Source organism: Chlorocebus sabaeus, chromosome 3 (genome assembly GCF_047675955.1).
Source record: "Chlorocebus sabaeus isolate Y175 chromosome 3, mChlSab1.0.hap1, whole genome shotgun sequence".
Taxonomy (NCBI): Eukaryota; Metazoa; Chordata; class Mammalia; order Primates; family Cercopithecidae; genus Chlorocebus; species Chlorocebus sabaeus.
In genome coordinates, this window is record NC_132906.1 from 20,257,321 (window position 1) to 20,275,926 (window position 18,606).

Genomic DNA, 18,606 nt, shown 5'->3' on the forward strand with positions numbered 1-18,606 from the left:
TTCAAAATAGGTTAAAGACTTAAATCTAAGACCTAAAACTATAAAAACCTAGAAGAAAATCTATTCTGACATACTATTCTGAATATGGGCCTTGGCAGAGAATTTATGACTAAGACCACAAAAGAACTTGCAACAAAACCAAAAATTGACAAGTGAGACCTAATTAAACTAAAAAGCTTCTGTACAGCAAAAGAAACTATCAGCAAAGTAAGCAGACAACCTCCAGAATGGGAGAAAATATTCACAAACATGCACATGACAAGGGTCTAATAACAAAAAGAACAATTCAACAAAGAAAAAACAACCCCATTTAAAAAATTGGCAAAGGGCAAGAACAGACATTTCTCAAAAGAAGACATACATGCAGCCAACAAATATATTTTAAAAAGGCTCATCAACACTATCATTAGAGAAATGCAAATCAAAATCACAATGAATACCATCTAACACCAGTCAGAACGGCTATTATTAAAAAGTCAAAAAATAACAGATATTGGTGAGGTTGTGGAGAAAAGGGAACACTCACCCAATGCTGGCAGCTATGTAAATTAGTTCAGCCACTATGGAAAGCAGTTTGGAGACTCCTCAAAGAACTTAAAACAGAATGACCATTTGACCTAGCAATCCCCTTACTAAGTATACACTAAATGAAAATAAATTGTTCTACACATATGTTCACTGCAGCACTGTGATGGTTAATACTGAGTGTCAACTTGATTAGATTGAAGGATGCAAAGTATTGATCCTGGGTGCGTCTGTGAGGGTGTTACCAAAGGAGATAAAACATTTGAGTCAGTGGGCTGGGGAAGGCAGACCCACCCTTAATCTGATGGGCACCATCTAATCAGCTGCCAGCGAATATAAAGCAGGCAGAAAAACATGAAAAGGCAAGATGGGTCTAGCCTCCCAGCCTACATCTTTCTTGCATGCTGGATGCTTCCTGCCCTCAAACATCAGAGTCCAAATTCTTCAGTTTTGAGACTCAGACTGGCTCTCCTTGCTCCTCAAGGTTGCAGACAGCCTACTGTGGGACCTTGTAATGGTGCAAGTTAGTACTTAATAAACTCCTCTTCATATATATATATATGTATGTGTGTGTGTATATATAGATATATGTGTATATATATGTGTGTGTGTATATCTATTAGTGTGTGTATATCTACACACACTTTATATATATATATATCTCCTATTAGTGTGTGTGTGTGTGTGTGTGTGTATCCTATTAGTTCTGTCCCTCTAGGGAACTCTGACTAATACAAACACTATATACAACAGCAAAGACACGGAATCAGCCTAGGTGCCCACCAACAGTGGACTAGATGAAGAAAATGTGGCATAGATACACCATGGAAAACCATGCAGCCATAAAAAGGAACAAAATCATGTCCTTTGCAGCAACATGGAAGTAGCTAGAGGACATTATCCTATGTGAACTAACACAGGAACAAAAAGTCAAAGCTGCATGTTCTCATAAGTGGGAGCTAAACATTGAGAACACACGGACATAAAGATGGGAACAACAGACAATAGGGACTACTTGAGAGGGGGCTGTGCGTTGAAAAACTATCAGAGACTATGCTCACTGCCTGGGTGACGGGATCATTTATACACCACACCTCAGTGACATACAATTTACCCATGTAAATTGTGACCTGCACATGTACCCCCAAATCTAAAATAAAAATCAAGAGAAAAAAATAAATAAGTTAGACATGGGTAAGAGTTTCAAATAGGTATTTCTCCAAAGAAGATATACAAATAGCCAGTAAGTACATGAAAAAGATGCTTAGCATCAGTAGTCATTAGAGAGCTGCAAATCAAAACCACAGTGAATTACCACTTCACAGCCATTAGGATAATGACTTAAAAAAAAAAAAAAAAAAAGGAAAAAAGAAAAAAAAGTGTTAGGGAGAATGTAGAATAATTGAAACCATTGTGCATTGTTGGTGGGAATGAAAATGGTGTAGCTGCTACGGAAAATAGTTTATTGGCTCCTTAAAAAATTAAACACAGAATTATCATATGATCCAATAATTCCATTCCTAGGTATATACCTTAAAAAACTGAAAGCAGGGACTCAAATACCTACTTGTACACCACTGTTCACAGCAGAATTACTTACTATAGCCAAAAGGTTACAATAGTGTAAATGAAACAACCCCAAGTGTCCATCAACAGACCAATGGAGAAACAAAGAGTGGTATAGACATACAACAGAATATGACTCTGCCCTAATAAGGGATGAAATTCTGATATACGCAACAACACAGATAAACCTTGAAAACATTACGATAAGTAAAATAAACTAAACAAGAAGGACAAAAATTATTATTCCATTTATATGAGGTACCTAGAATAGGCAAATTTATAGGGACAGAAAGTAGAGTTTGGCAGGGTCTGAGAGGGAAAGAAAAACTGAGAGCTACTGTTTAACGAGTATAGAGTTTTTGTTTAGGATAATAAAAAAAGTTCTGGAAAAAGGAAGTGGTAATGGTTACACAACATTATGAATGTACTTACTGCCAGTGAATTGTACATGGCAGTAATTCTGTCTCTACTAAAATACAAAAACAATTAGCCAGTCATGGTGGCGGGTGCCTGTAATCCCAGCTACTCAGGAGGCTGAGGCAGGAGAATCGCTTGAACCCGGGGTGGGCGGAGAGAGCAGAGAGCCGAGATTGTGCCACTGCACTCCACCCTAGGCAAAAGGGCGAAACTCTGTCTCAAAAAAAAAAAAAAAGGCTAATGTAGTAAACTTTATGTTATACATATTTTGTCACCATTTAAAAAATAATCTATTCAGTGAATACATAATTAGCTCCCACTGCAGCTGAAACCTATTTTGTTTCGATTTCCAAATTACCAGTAAATGTATTCTGTGTGGGGACATGCACATAAAATGAATCTCACTTTTTAATTGACACATAATATATATACATATTTTCAGAGTATATGTGATATTTTGATGCATTCATATAATGTGAAATAAAAAATTAGGGTAATTAAGGTGTCGATTACCTCATACATTTATCTTTTCTTTATGCTGGAACATTTGAATTATTAACTACTAGCTATTTTAAAATACACAATAGATTATTGTCTACTATAGTCATTCTACTTACTTATCAAACACTAGGTCTTATTTCTCCCTCCTACCTGTATTTTTATAACTATTAATCAACCTCTCTTCACTCCTCTTTTCCCCCCACCCTTCCAGGCCTCTGGAAAATAAATCTCTCTGAAACACAGCCCCTGATATGTTGTGCACATCAGATATGCTAGAATGTACTTTCAAAAGCTCCAAATAATTATAATTGCACTTTACTTGGAATAATTTGATTACTATTTTGGTTCTTTACCTACATAAAAAAAAGTGTCATAACAAGAAGATATCCATAAATTCTGCTGATGGGCTGAGGATATATGCTTATAGTCCAAGTGCAGCTAAAAATGAACACTGTACCTGATAGAGCATAATAGGTTCTATGTTGTATCCTAAGGTATCAGCAAAGTTCTTGGCGATCACTGTTTTTCCACAACCCTACAAATGGAAACACAATTATTCAAGGGGTAAGTCAAAATAACCAAAAGCCAGGAAACTAAAAGTCTGCAGTGAGACTGTCATCCTTACCTTTCCTCCAATTAAACATATATCCTTAACCATGTGAGACTGCATCATTTCAGCCTGTAGCTGCTTATGGCTCAAAGTCTGTATGAAACGGTCTGATGCACAAGGTTGACTTAATGGCCTGGTCCCAGCTGGCACCTATAATGAAAGAGAGGTCAATATAACATGGCCAGGCATGGTGGCTCATGCCTGTAATCCCAACACTTTGGGAGGCCAAGGCGGGCGGATCACTTGAGGTCAGTAGTTCGAGACCTGCCTGGCCAATATGGTGAAACCCTATCTCTACCAAAATACAAAAAAAATTAGCTGGGCATGGTGCCACGCACCTGTGATCCCAACTACTCAGGGCGCTGAGGTAGGAGAATCGCTTGAACCCAGGAAGCAGAGGTTGCAGTGAGCCGAGATTGCACCAATGCATTCCAGCCTGGGCAACAGAGAGAGACTCTGTCTCAAAAAACAAAAAACAAAAAACAAAAAAAAATATATGTGTGTGTGTGTGCGTGTGTGTGTATATGTGTATATATATTTGTGTATGTGTGTGTAAAACATGCATATGTTTTTCTCAAAATATCAGTAACTTAAAGCATATAACTGCCACTTAAAAGCCTCCAACTAATAGCTTGCTCAATTTAGTTTTTTACTGTTTTTGATATTTCAATAGAGCAGCAACTATTTTTTCATTTAACAGACCTGATGATCATTATTACAAAACTTCCAAATCAATTATTTCTCTAAAAGTCCCACACTGTCAGACATATTCATAAAAATCATGTCATCTTAATGCTGTTTATAACTTATAGTAAAGATGTTACTACTGGAGCATAAATTTTTCCCTAAATTCTAGTTGTAAGCACAGAATTAATGTTAGTCCATCGGAATCTCTAAAGTCACCAATGACCTCCTGATTTCTAAAAGTCAAGTCCACAAATCCTTTTCAGGTTTATCTTAGTTTACCACTGAGAGGCATCTGTTCACAGAGTCTCTCTTCCCATCTTTTACACCTACTTCTCCTTTTTATTTTTTGTCTTCCCACTCTTTTTTTTATCCTGCCTATTAGTTCCCGAGGAGCCATGCTCTGCTGAGGACTCTGGGTTGGATCATATTATATACCACATGAACCAAAGAATTGTAAGTTTGGAAGCGACAGGATCAGATTTGCTTTTAAGAATTTATCCTGGTATCAACATGGAAAGCTAACTGGAAGAGACTAGAGGCAATGAGGTTAAAAAGCCATAACCAAAAGGAAGCAAATAATGAAGTCTTTTTCATACTTCATGCTTCTGAACATATTGTTTAAACTGCCAAAAATGTCCTATCCACTCCTGAGCCACTGGAAAAATCCTGTTATTCCTGCAGACTTAGCTCAAGCTTCACCTTCGCTCTGAAGCTTTCCCTATTCCATCTCCTGAATCCCAGTATTACTTCCCTCTCCATATCCCCAGTCATTCCAATGCAGTCTTAACTCATCTGCCTCTATCCTAAACCATCAGCTAGATGAGCCATTCATCTGAAGAAAACAGAGAGTATAGTGGGCAACTCTCCCTGTCTAGAAATCCCAGCTGTGCCATCTCCTAGCTGGTGTCTCTGGGTGAATCAATTAACCTCTTTACATCTCAGTTTTCTAATCTACAAAATGGAGATAATAAAATTTACCTTAATGGATCTTGGGGGATTTAAATCGCATAATATATGCAAAGGGACAAATACAGTAACTAGTATACAGTAAACTCATAATATGGAGCCTAGCTCATGGTAGATATAATCAATATTCAGTTCAATGAATAAGTACAGTAACATGAATTAATATTAATAATATCAAATATTAAAACAAAATAGTTTATCATGAGCTGGGCACAGTGGCATGTGCCTGTAGTCCCAGCTACTCAGGAGGCTAAGGCAGGAGTATTGTTTGAGCTCAGGAATTCAAAACAAGCCTGGGCAATATAGTAAGACTCCATAAAATATGTGTATATATATACACAGAGATATATATAGAAGGAGTTGATATATATATAACATATATACATGCAGATGGAGCTCTATGACCAAATATTATTTCCCTCTTCTAAAAACCATTCAACCGAGCAGATCCTTTTTAAACTGTTTCACATCGCTAAGAAAGATTTTACTTGACAACGGGGCTCTGTAGCAGCTCAAATGTTTGAAAACACTATTTCTTACCCAGGACTCATAGTACAAAATGCTGTCAATAATCAACCCATGACTTGATTTTCCCAGAGGTCAACTTTGAATTTTTGATGAAAGGCTTTCCCTGTTTCTCCTGAATTTTTCCAGTTTGTAAGCACACATGACTCTGGAGACATAGATATACAGATACAGACAGAAGCAGTACTATCAAGAAAGACTTATAAGGAGATCATAAACCTAATTTAGGTCATAAAAAGAGGCAGAATAAGATATATCTTAGAAAGAATAAACCTGTGATTAATTACCTTAATGGTCACCTCTTTATCTGCAATCCGGATGGTCACAGAAGCTTGGGACACATGGTTTTCCGTCATCTTCTCTACTCTTACAATCTCTTTAGGAAGCAGAGAGCTTTCTGAATCTTGAAGTTCAAAGCGCTGTAAAATTACAAGAAAATCATGCAATTTACTTTTCATTGTAGCATTAATGTTGGCTATCTGAAAGATTATACCTTAATTACAACCGAAATCCATTTTATATTATTATATAAAAGTAGAGGCTAAAAAAAGTTAATGAGAACTTTTTTCTATTCCTACTAATACCATTCTACTTACAACAATTATTAAAGACGATATAAAAATAGTCCCTAAAATTTACTAAATGACAAGAAATGGAATCACTGAATTCCTGACCTGGTGAAAGTTCATAGCTTACATCTCTTGATAATCAACTTCCTAGAAAGAGATGATGAGACCCTTCAAAACATGCTAAAATAAAACAAGGCCCATATTGGTTTGTTCTTTAAATCAATCGAAGTTAATGTGTTACCTGAAATCCATGAAAACAGAACTTCTTGGACATCATTCTGCTGTCAGCTATGTGAACAGCTTAACTAAAATTATTGAAACAATTTTCCACAGCATATGGTACGGTGCTTTCTACATGGTGGGGTCTCAATATTTGTTGAACTGGATTTAAAAGGCTAGAACCACGAGGCACAGTGGCTCATGCCTGTAATCCCAGCACTCTGGGACACCAAGGCAAGCGGATCACCTGAGGTCAGGATGAGCCTGGCCAACATGGTGAAACCCTGTCTACTAAAAATACAAAAATTAGCCGGGCATGGTGGTGCACACCTGTAGTCCCAGTGACTTGGGAGGCTGAGGTACAAGAATCCCTTGAACCCAGAGATGGAGGCTGCAGTGAGCTGAGATTGCGCCACTGCACTCCAGCCTGGGCGACAGAGCAAAAACTCTGTCTCAAACAACAACAACAAGAAAGGCTAGAACCATTGATTCTTGATACGGCCCAATTACCAATGTTCTAACACTGACTACACCACTTCATTCCAGCTAGTTATATCAAAACTGCACAGAAAGAATACAGATAAATATGTGAAAGATGAAAATAAATTGAAAATTAAGTTCGATGCCCTACTTATAACAGCATGCTCAATATAAAAAACTGAATTTATTTTTACTACTAAATAGGCAGAAATTAACCCCCAAAATCCTATACTAGTTTTGGAACGTGATTACTATAGTGAAAGAGTTGAAACTCAGTGAAAGAACAGATCATCATGTATTCAGCAGAATGAAAGAACTCCAGAAAATAGATTTAGGAGGAAGGAAATCATGTTTAACCTCAACATTCTAAACATAACAGCCCAGTTCAAGTGTTCATTTTGATGTCATAAATACTCAAGACAATCACTAACTCCTTTCCCCAAACCTAAAAAAAACCTGTATATTTGTACTACCATTAAAAAGTTCTGTATTTCATACAATTTATATATGCAAATCCCCACAGTATCACATAATTTGACAAGAATTGCTTCCATATTGTAGACAAGTAACAATTATTGACACCTTAATTTCATGGGAAAAAAAAAAAGTTCCACTGTATTTTAAGGAGGACTCAATAGGAAAGGAGCAAGACCTACCCAAGTAATTAAATTCATTAGAATGCAGAACAAATGGCTGGGCGCAAAGGTTCATGCCTGTAATCCCAGCACTTTGGGAGGCAGAGATGGGTGGATCACCTGAGGTTAGGAGTTCAAGACCAGCCTGGCCAACATGGTGAAACCCTGTCTCTACTAAAAATACAAAAATAAGCTGGGCGTGGTGGTGCGCACCTGTAGTCCCAGCTACTCAGGAGACTGGGTCAGGAGAATTGCTTGAACCCGGGAAGAGGAGGCTGCAGTGAGCCAAGACATGCCACTGTACTCTGCTTGGTGACAGAGCGAGACTCTGTCTAAAAAAAAAAAAAAAAAATGTAGAACGAAGATTCATTAAATTCTAGGAAAACAAATAAATGAGCTTAAATGTATGTCTTTACCACAGCTAGAGTAGTGTCAATCTAATTTGATACAGGATTGATGTCAGAGGACTCATATTCCAGAAATAAACACTAATGTCCTGAGCCACTTGCTATACTGGTTATGTCCTCATAAATAATTCAAGCTAAAATATTTCAGTAAAATAAAAATAGTAGGCCAGAATACACTAAGATGGTAAAAACTTCAAATTGCAAGGTGAATTATCATTTTCTGGCATAGAAAATTTAGAGGATCATTAATCAGAAAGGTACCCCCATATTCTGTATCTCCAACTTCATCATTTAAGTTTCTCAGTCCAAAAGCTTGAAATCATCACCCTTAACTCTGTCTCAACCCTGCATCCAACCCTTCAGCGAATCATAATGATTCTACCTTCAAATCGAACTACTTCTTATCAACATCACAGCTGGTCAGAAGGACAATAGACATATAATTATTTCAGGTTACTTCCTAGCAAGAGGTAGAAAATAAGAGTTTGTTAACTTACCACTTTATGAGTATTTCCTATGAATTCTTGAATTTCAATTAAACAGCACTAACATTTTCTAATACACTTTCTTTAGAATTAGGTTATTTAAACTGTGAATTATAATTAAATAAAATGAAATATAAATCACATTGGATACTGGTCTGTCGGGCTTCCATATTCATCCTTACAATTCCCAATCCTGTCCCATCAGGCCATCTACTTTCTTCATACCTTTTTCTAGATTATTAAGCACTGAAAGTGAAATTCTGCAAACCATATTGCCTGAACAAATATGTGGCCACAGTCTCTCCTGGGTTCTTTTCTCATAGCCCCTCAGCAACAAATACAAGCCATTACTACTCTCCTCAGAAGTCAATCTGAGCCCATTTATCACCCTGTCATGAGGCAATCTAGCTGCCTCCTCCACTCAGAACAGAGCTTACAGACACATACTCCCCCATACTTTACTAGAACATAAGCCCCATTAGGGCAGTATTAAATGTATCTATTTGGCTCACTCTAAATTTCCAGAACCTAGAATCACACATGGGACATAGTCAATGGTCAATAACGGCTTATTAAATGAACAAACAAAATTATTTTTCCTTCATCCTCAAAATCATTGATGTTTTAATCAATTCTTGTTACTGTACCCACTGTTTCAGTAGAAAGGACTTCTGCTTTAACTATGAGTAGACAGAAACCCCTAGAAGTCTTTCTACGTCAGATTATGGCAGCTCCATCATTCCAGTTCCTGAGTGGAAAGCATGTTCTTCCATCATTTCAAACCAACACACAAGGGTGCTCTGAAAATGTCCTTTTCCACCTTAGCTAGGCCACATTTTTCATGTACTCCACATTTTTTGTCCCTTCTGCCTATAAAAATGTTTGCCTCCCCCATTTCAAGAAACAGTCATTTCTTAATTATACCTCATCTTTAAGTGATCTATCATCTTTTGGCTTTTGTTCACCATCAAACTTGGTTGATACATATGAATATATAATCACTGGTTCGGTTTCATCTCCAATTTAAAATGTAAGCCCCTTGATTTTTGGCTTATGTTCCCATCGCTCTACTAACACTGATTTTGGTGAGTTCATCAATGATATCCTATTTACCAAATTAAATAAATTAGTTTTCTTCCTATTTTGCTGTTTCCTTCTCAGTCTTTTTTGCAGGTTCTTCTTCATCTTCTTGACCAGTACACAGTAAGGTACTTCAGGAGTGGAACTTTTTATTTTCTATCTACATTCACTTTTTAAATAAGCTCATCACTTGCATGACTTTACAAACCATCATGACTCCAATTTTCTCTCTCTGATCCAGATCTCTCTCCTGAAATCTTGACTTGTATATGCAACTGCCTCTTTGACATTTCCATTTGGCTAATAGGCATGTTAAATCAAATATGTCCAATGCTCTGGTCTGATAGTCCCTCCACCTCCATATTCTCTATCTCCAACTTCATCATTCACGTTTCTCAGTCCAAAAGTTTGAAATCATCCTTAACTCTGTATCAACCCTACATCCAACCCTTCAGCAAATCATGATTCTACCTTCAAAACATAACCCAAATCCAACTACTTCTTACCAACATCACAGCTGGTCAAAGGTATAATACTGTCTCAACTGGATTACTACCACAGTCTACCAACTGTTTTTTTCCCTGTTTTCATTCATACCCTCCACAGTCTATTCACTACTCAGCAACCAATCTGTTAAAATGATCACTCATATAACACATTCCTCAAAACCCTCAAATGGTGTTCCACTTCACTCAGACTGAAAGCAGAAGTCCTTTCCATGGATTACAGAGCCCTACATGATCTGACTTTATTTACCTTCTGATTTCTCTCCTAATCACCTCTCCTTCACTCACTCTGCCCCAATACACTGTCCTTTACTGTTCCTACAGTTCCCAGGTGTGCTCCTGCCTCAGCATTTTTATACTGGTTATCCCTTCTGTCTGAAATACTTTTTACCCACAGGACTTCTCTCCTTCAGATCTTTATTCAAATGTCATCTTCTCAGTGATAGCATCCATTCCTCAACTGACATATTATATACTTACTTACTTACTTGACTGATAGTCGCCCTTCACAGAAAAATAAGCTCCATGAAGGTAGAAACTTCCGTGCTGCATACATCTCCAGCACAATAGCGCCTGGCTAATTGATTGGATGGAAGGATGGACGGAATGAATAATCTTTTTTGAGTGAATGTTGTAAGTCTTCATTCAACAAGGCATCTTTGCAGCATTTGAAACTGTTGCTATTACTTTCCTCTTGAAACAGTTGCTCCCAATGCTCCCTAAGAATACTCTCCGCCATTCTGCTTCTATCTCTAACCACTCTTCCTCTGCCCAGTTTGAAGGTTCTTTCCCTACTGATCCAATCCTGAAATGTTCAATCTGCAGACAGATATTTCCTCTCAGTATACTTGCAATCCTTAAGTTGTTACATCCATCCCCATGAATTCAACTAACACCCACATAACAATGGGTTCCAAGTATTTATCTTCAATATCAAAATACCTCTAGAACCAGGTCCATATTTTCAAGTCTGCTAGATAAAACCACCAGAAAAACTTCAAATTCAAAAGGGTTCTAGTATATGGAATTATTTAGCCCCCACCACAAACAGGCTCCTTCTCCCACTTTATCATATTAATTAACAGCAACTCTACTCATGTGTCCAAGGTAGGATTTATGGACATTTTTGATTTCTCACTTTCTCTCATAGCTCCGTTAATCCACCTCATATTTCATCAGTTAGTAACATGTATCATCCTTCCTCTGAAACGTTTCTCATATTCGTTTAATTCCTATTTCACTGGCCTATGTCAGGTCATTACTGCTTTGTCCAGAGCTAGTCATCATTATGCTACACTGCTTAAAAAAACAAACAAACAAAAAAACACCATATTAAAATAGTTATTTATTAAAATATCTGATGCTTCTCAGACATTAATATTGTAACTTCCTCAGGAGCTGAAATCAGATTGTATCCATTTCTGTATCACTAGATTTCTATACGCACATAATTTGCCAAAAAATGAATGCTCAATGAGCATGTGTTGAACTAAATAAAAATACTAAATGTAAGATCCAAGTTTCTTAGAAAAAAACTATGGCTCAGATTACATCATCAATGGATAAGTGGCAGTATATCCTTTCTAAATCACCAAGGGAACTTACCAATTTAACCACTGTTATGATGCAGTCTTAATTAAGTAGAGACCAAGAGCCAAGACACGTTACTAGAAGCCTGGATGCATTTGTTACTAAACTGTAAGAAAGCATACTATTCTCAAAGTATAGCAGATTCAGAATAAGAGGGTTTTCTTTAAGACATCCTTAACCGAAGGCTAGAAATTATTTCATGACTACAGAAACATGTTTTTAGAGCATGAACATCACATGATGAGCACAATCTGAGAAATGAAACTCATTCCAGCCACTTTTATAGCTTGTTCAGAAAAAAGAAAGGTGTTGTGAATTCTATCTGATTGAATTTTCAGTGACTAACAATTTTTCCTTGAAAATACAGTCTAATTAAGTAATTACACTAAAATTCAAATGGATATCTAATTCGAATGCAACTACACATTAATTTCTATAATCTAGGATAAAAAATAATTATCATTTATCAAGGAAAAGTTAATGTGTATATATACATACCTTCTTAATTTACCATTATAATACATACTTCTATTTCTTATGTAAACATTTTTTCCAAATTTAACAATATTTTATTAATTTTTACCTCTTCTAATTCAAAACTATTTGAGCACATGTAATATTTCACCCATCTATAAATATTTGCTTAAAATAACGCTTTGAGGTAAATGCAGAAACTTACAATAACAAACAGGCCACACAGACTTCCCAGATCACAAAGAATTATATCAATAAATAGACTCTTCCACTCCTTTTTTTTTTTTTTTTTTTGACTCTTCCACTCTTAAGAAAAGCTATTTAAGATGCTAATCTGGTTGTATACATCACTGTGTAATGATCTTACAAAAAGAAAGTACTTCATTAAGATCAGACAAATGAACTTAAGCCCTCCCACTTGACAGTTTACTGAGTTACAAATGTCCATTAACTAGCTCTTCACATAATTAAGGTGAGAAGGCAGCCACACTCTGTCTCCTCTTATCTAATTAATACCAATTCCTTTTTCCTTTTCAAAACACTCACATTCAAATTTGAAATCATTTCTGTTCCAATATAAACTCAATCATTTTTCTACATTCCCCTTAATTATGGTTAAAAGACCAAAAAAATGAAGCAACACTAGCTACTTTCTTAAGAAAATTCAACTCTTTAAAGATATGCTATAACTTTATAATAAATTTGTATGACTAGTTTTGAAATTACAGACCAAAAAACACATCAAAGTGGTTTCTTGGTAAAGACCTTTGTTCATAACGGACTTTTTTAGACACTGAATATCTTCTCTCAGTTTTTCCACAAAAAAACTTCATTTTATCAGAACTTCTCACGAGTTTCTTCCCCCCTGAGGATGTGCCCTTGTTTCCAAGGCACTGCAGATTGGGCTGAGGGGCATTAAAGTTCATCTGGAGTCACCGCCTTTGATCTTAAACACTAGGTACTCTACTTCAATGACCAATGGCCAATTTAGCTTAGAGGTTGATTAGATCAAAGATAAATTCGAGTTCTCTTCTCCCCCAACACCTGGAATAAGCCTTGAAGTGAACTATATTGTCAGAAGATGGTAATTTCCTGACTCCTTGAGCCTATGAATTAATCTCCCCATTTCCAAATGGTTCTTACTATCCACCCTCCTCCTCTTTCTGCTGCTGTTCCTCCTCTTCCTTCTCCTCCTACTTTCCCTTTCTCTCTCTCTCTCTCTCTTTCTCTCTCTCTCATACACACACACACACACACACACACACACACACACACACACACCCCTACCTTTCTTCTCTTTCATCATTGGTTATTTCACTGCTTCCATTCTCTGCTGTCTCTTCCCTCCTTTGTCTCTTTATTGACCATTATTTTCCCCTTGCTTCTTTTTGCTTCCTTTTAGATTCTGTCTCTAACTATACCTCTCTTCTCATTATCTATTAGGAACAGCTGTATAATAATTTTATTATTATTACTGACATAACTAGTCAATGAAAATACTGTTTCTTTGGATTCTTTGGCTAACTGCTCTGAAAAAGATCCCACTTAAGTAATTAGAATCCAATGTTCCACTCTTCTAAGGTCATCTCATTGTTAATAGATACACAGAGGATGTTCTGTATCCCAAAGATTCTGGGTAGATTTGAGGATAAGGGATAGAGAAATATCATTCCATATGCTTAAAGTTGTCAAATCCTGGCCTCCAGAAACTGAAGCTTCTATATAGAAAACCACACAGCTTAGTGGTCACATTCTATTTCTTAGAAATCTGCACCTTGAGCCAAACCATGTAAGAAAAGCAAAAACCGTCTTTCATAAGGAGGAATTTTGGTGAGCCAGTAAGTCTCTACCAAGGGTCAACACTTTAAAAATATAGTTATAAGACATTTTAGAGTGTGATTGGCCTTCTGGAAAACACCACTGTTAACTATACAAAGAGGAAATTATGCCACACGTATTTCGAAAGAAAACCATGCCCCACGTACTATAAATCACTTATGACAAAAAATGAGACCTTTATTAGTTTAAATGAAAACTCTATAGCAAGTTCCATAGTTTTATATAAAATGCTCGCTTTTCAAGTTAATAACCTTCACCCAGTTTCCTCAATGGTTAACATTTTTTAAGCACATCTCCCCCTCCCTCCTACTCCCCCTGCCTACTTTATCAGTGATCTTTATGTGAACAATTTGAGAACAAGCTGCCGATATGATGTCCCCATACCCCAAACACTTCAGTTGAAATTCCCTGAAAACAAGAACTGTGGCCGGTGTAATTGCCACATAAGCCTCCAAATGAGGAAATCCACTTAATATACACTATTATCCAATCCACAGACCCTATTCAAGTTTTACGAACAGTGCCAATATTGTCACTTGTTTCTAATGGTCCGGGATTTAATTCAGGAACAAATGATGCATTTAGCTATCCAATCTCTTCAGTCTCCTTTAGCCTGAAACATTTCTATGTTTTTCCCTGTCTTTCACGTCTGAACAGTTTTAAAGAATAGAGGCCTATGTTCTATATAATGGCCCTCAATCTAGAACTCTACAATATTTTCTCATGGCCAAACATACATCATGAACTCTCAGTAAAAATTCCCCAGAAATGGGGAATTTGGGAGGCATACAAGGTCAATTTGTCCCACCTGGTCAAGTTGAAGTTTACTGTAAAAATACCACTTTCTTGGTTTGGTAGTCAACTGAGTCTTTTGGAGGGAGACATTCAGAGATTATGCCAATACCCTGTGCCTCATAGAAGCTCCACCTGCCAGCTTTAACATCCTTTGATGACTCCTGTCTAAATTAACTGCCACTCTGATGGTTGCCAAATGGTGTTTTTTCTATTTATGTAATTCCTTCTAGATTCACAAGTAGGCATTTTACACTTTAAAAGAGAATGCCCACCTCCATAGTTTTTGTTCATTCATATCAGTATGGACTCATGGATTCCTATTTTATGCAACAGGTTAAAACCAGTTACCATCATCATTTATTTTTATGCTCAAATTGTCCCAGATTTCAGCCACTGCAACCTGGGAACTCCATCATTTTGACATATCAACATCATTTGTTGAATATCTCCTTACTCTCTGGCACAAAAAGATGGTCCAGGCTCATCTTCCACATTCCCTAACCTGATCCTTTGAGAGAGCATGGTATTTAGAAACCAACGTCCAGATACTTGGTGTGATCACTGCTACTAGAACATCATAGTTTTTAGGCTCTCTCAGGAGACAGCTAGACAATATGTATATGTATACATATACACATACTATATCTGTAACTATCTGTTCATATATATTATTTTTAAAAACCCATGATTCATAGTAACATCAATTCCAATCCAATACCTTAAGAGTTTTTTCTTGCCTTCCCCTTTTCCATAGTTATAAATCCCTTATCCAACAGTGAGAAGCATAGCTCTTATTATCCTCAATATATTCATTCATTTGCTCAATCTATTTACTTCTTTGCTCAACACAACCAATCTCCCAACCACATCACCCCCTCTATGTTTGCTGCCCTATTTATCACAGCTGTCTTCTTGTTGGAATGCCGATGCCTCCATGCCTAGTAAAGAATGGAGGGGAAGAGAAAGGAAAGAAATAAGGATGGGGGGAGAAAAATAGGAAAGGTAGGGAAAGGAGTGAGGGGAAGATGGGAAAAGGCAAGAGAAGGGAAAATGGGAAAAGAAAGGAAAGAAATGGAAGCAGATACTCACCTTTAAAACACCTTCCACAGCCATCTTCCCTTCGTGACCTAGTAAAATACTATACGGATAAAGCCACTGGATTGCATGTTTGATTGGCATCATAGGAAAGGAATCCTATGTAGGAGCAAAAATATATAGGAATGAGCAAAATTCAAAATAATCACAGAAAACATCTGAAATGTACATACATTAAAATTGACTTATAAAAGTAACCAATAGGTGTGTGGTATTTTCTATAAGTCTACAAAAGCAAATATTCATTATTTTCTCTTCTCATTCCTTGCCCTTTCCCTGGGTAAGCTTACCCATTTCCATCTTTCATCTATCTTCTATGTATTGATGGCTCCCACACTTCTATGTCTGGTCCTGACTTCTTTCTTGAGCTCTAAACCTGAGCCCTCAATTGTTCATTACATATGACTATATGAATATCCCATAGACCCCCATTTGAAACAGAATACATGTCTCTACCTTATTCATCCCAAAGTACCTGATCCCCTTTTATTCCTAGGTTAATCTCACCCACATTCACTTAGCTTCACAGTTATAACTACAAAATTAGAAAGTATTCATTATCCTCAAGTCCTTCCTCACATTATTTGCACTGTCAATTCTGTTCACCTCACTTTAAAAGAGTCTGTTGACAAGAAAGATTAGTGAAATTTCAATATGAACTATCTATTAGATGATACTATGGATTACTGTTAACATGATATGAAGTGTGATAATGTTGTTCTGGTTATGTAGAAGAATGTCCTAATTCTTAGAAGTTGCATACTGATATGGTTTGGTTGTGTCCACCCAAATCTCATCTTTAATTGTAGCTCCCATAGGACCGGTGGGAGACAAATGAATCATGGGGGCAGTTACCCTCCATGCTGTTCTCATGATAGTGAGTTCTCATGAGATCTGATGGCTTTATAAAGAGGGCTTTTCCTCTCCTTCACTCCGCACTTTTCTCTCCTGCCACCATGTGAAGGACGTGTTTGCTTCCCCTTCCACCGTGATTGTAAGTTTCCTGAGGCCTCCACAGCCTTGTGGAACTGTGAGTCAGTAAAACCTCTCTCCTCTATAAATTACCCAGTCTCAGATATTTCTTCATAGCAGTGGGAGAACGAACTAATACATATACTGAAGTATTTAAGAGTACTGATTGCAATTTACTTCCAAATGGTTCAGGAAAAAAAAAGGAAAGAAAAAAAGCACATGCAAACAAATGTAGCAATATATTAATAATGGGTGATTGTAAGTGAGGGGATTATGAAATTACTATTTTTCAACTTTTTTTTTACATTTGAGAATTTTCAAAATAAAATGTTCTAAGCAAAAACAAAAAGATTCAATAAAAGTATAAGATTTAATAAACAGGAGGAGAAATTCTGTTCTGGATGTAAAGAACAATGTCAGCAATACCTAGGCTCCCTGACTCACAGGAAACATACATACATACATACATACATACATACATACATACATACATTCATTAAAGTTTAAAAATAAGTCTCTTGCCTAAGATAGTATCCCCACTATCTTGGATGGTGCCCTCTTCCACAGGGTCTCACTGAGTGTTAAAAAAGCTTCCTAGTCATTCCCTCAGTGCCAACAAAGGTATCTTCCTCCAGCATAAGTCTGGTCACCTTCATAGGCCACCTACTTAATATTGTCTGATAAGCCACTTTTTCCACATTATAAAATCCAGGAAACTTCATTCATCATACAAAACATTTCACGATAGCATTCTAACTTCTCCCTCTACCACACACACTTGCTTTAGGGATACAACTTATTCTCATTCTCCAAAGATACTAGGCCCTTTTGTGATTAAACACATTTGCCTGTGCTTTGACTTCTTGCCTGGAAGGCATTTCTATCACTCCAGACATGACCGCCATGCCCTTTGTGAAACTGTAGTGCACAATGTCTGTACTCTATCAGATCCCCTCAGATCTGTTTGTGTTCTCTCTTGTGCCTCCTAGCTTTCTCTTCCAACAGCAACTGCTGTAGGTCTTTCTAACAGACATCCTTGGGCTCTTGAAGCCACCCTTGCACACATGCTGGGAGAGCAGTTAGTATCTGGGAATTTGTGTCCCCTGAGACAATCATGACACAGAGACTCATGGGAGCTAGAGCAGTGTGAAAGCCCTAGCTCCCCTAACTCAGGTAAGGACAGCTCTGAGGCCTAACTCACACTGCAGCACACCTTTTACTTGACCAGGCTAAAGCCTTCCTTCCCTCTGTAGAACTACACTGAGATTGCATGTCTAGTTCCCACTCCAAAGCTGAAAGTTCTTTAGGGGCTCAGAACATGTCCTTGGTCTCTGTACAGTTTACTGCACTGCACAACAAATTAATCTCAGGTTTTACAATATTTATAGAAGAGTATGACAAAAGCAAACTGAAGTCATTAATCCCTAATGATTAACTTTCAAAATTTTTAACATATTTGCCAGTCGTTAATTTATTTTACTTACCAAGATTTGAACTGCAGCTGCTAAACTGTCTAAAGGAAAATCTGGAAGTCCAAGAGTAGAAGATTCTTGGGAACACAGAGTTGTAGCAAAGGACAAGAGCTGAGAAATTCTAGGGGAAAAATGATATTAAATTGTAATAGTTTTAAAACATAAAATGTGTAAGTCTGTTAAATATAAAA

At 37.0% G+C, this 18,606-nt stretch overlaps 1 protein-coding gene across 2 annotated transcripts in view; it reads right to left on the minus strand.

Moving 5' to 3' along the window:
- Positions 1-18,606, minus strand: part of VWA8 (von Willebrand factor A domain containing 8) — a 381,976-nt gene that overhangs the window by 297,498 nt on the left and 65,872 nt on the right. For both annotated transcript variants that reach the window (XM_007960236.3, XM_073013736.1), the window contains exons 8-12: positions 18,428-18,536; positions 15,966-16,070; positions 6,085-6,216; positions 3,635-3,769; positions 3,467-3,544 (exon numbers count right to left, since the gene is read on the minus strand). In XM_007960236.3, coding sequence (XP_007958427.3) covers positions 3,467-3,544; positions 3,635-3,769; positions 6,085-6,216; positions 15,966-16,070; positions 18,428-18,536 — 559 coding nt within the window. The remainder of the gene's footprint in view (positions 1-3,466; positions 3,545-3,634; positions 3,770-6,084; positions 6,217-15,965; positions 16,071-18,427; positions 18,537-18,606) is intronic.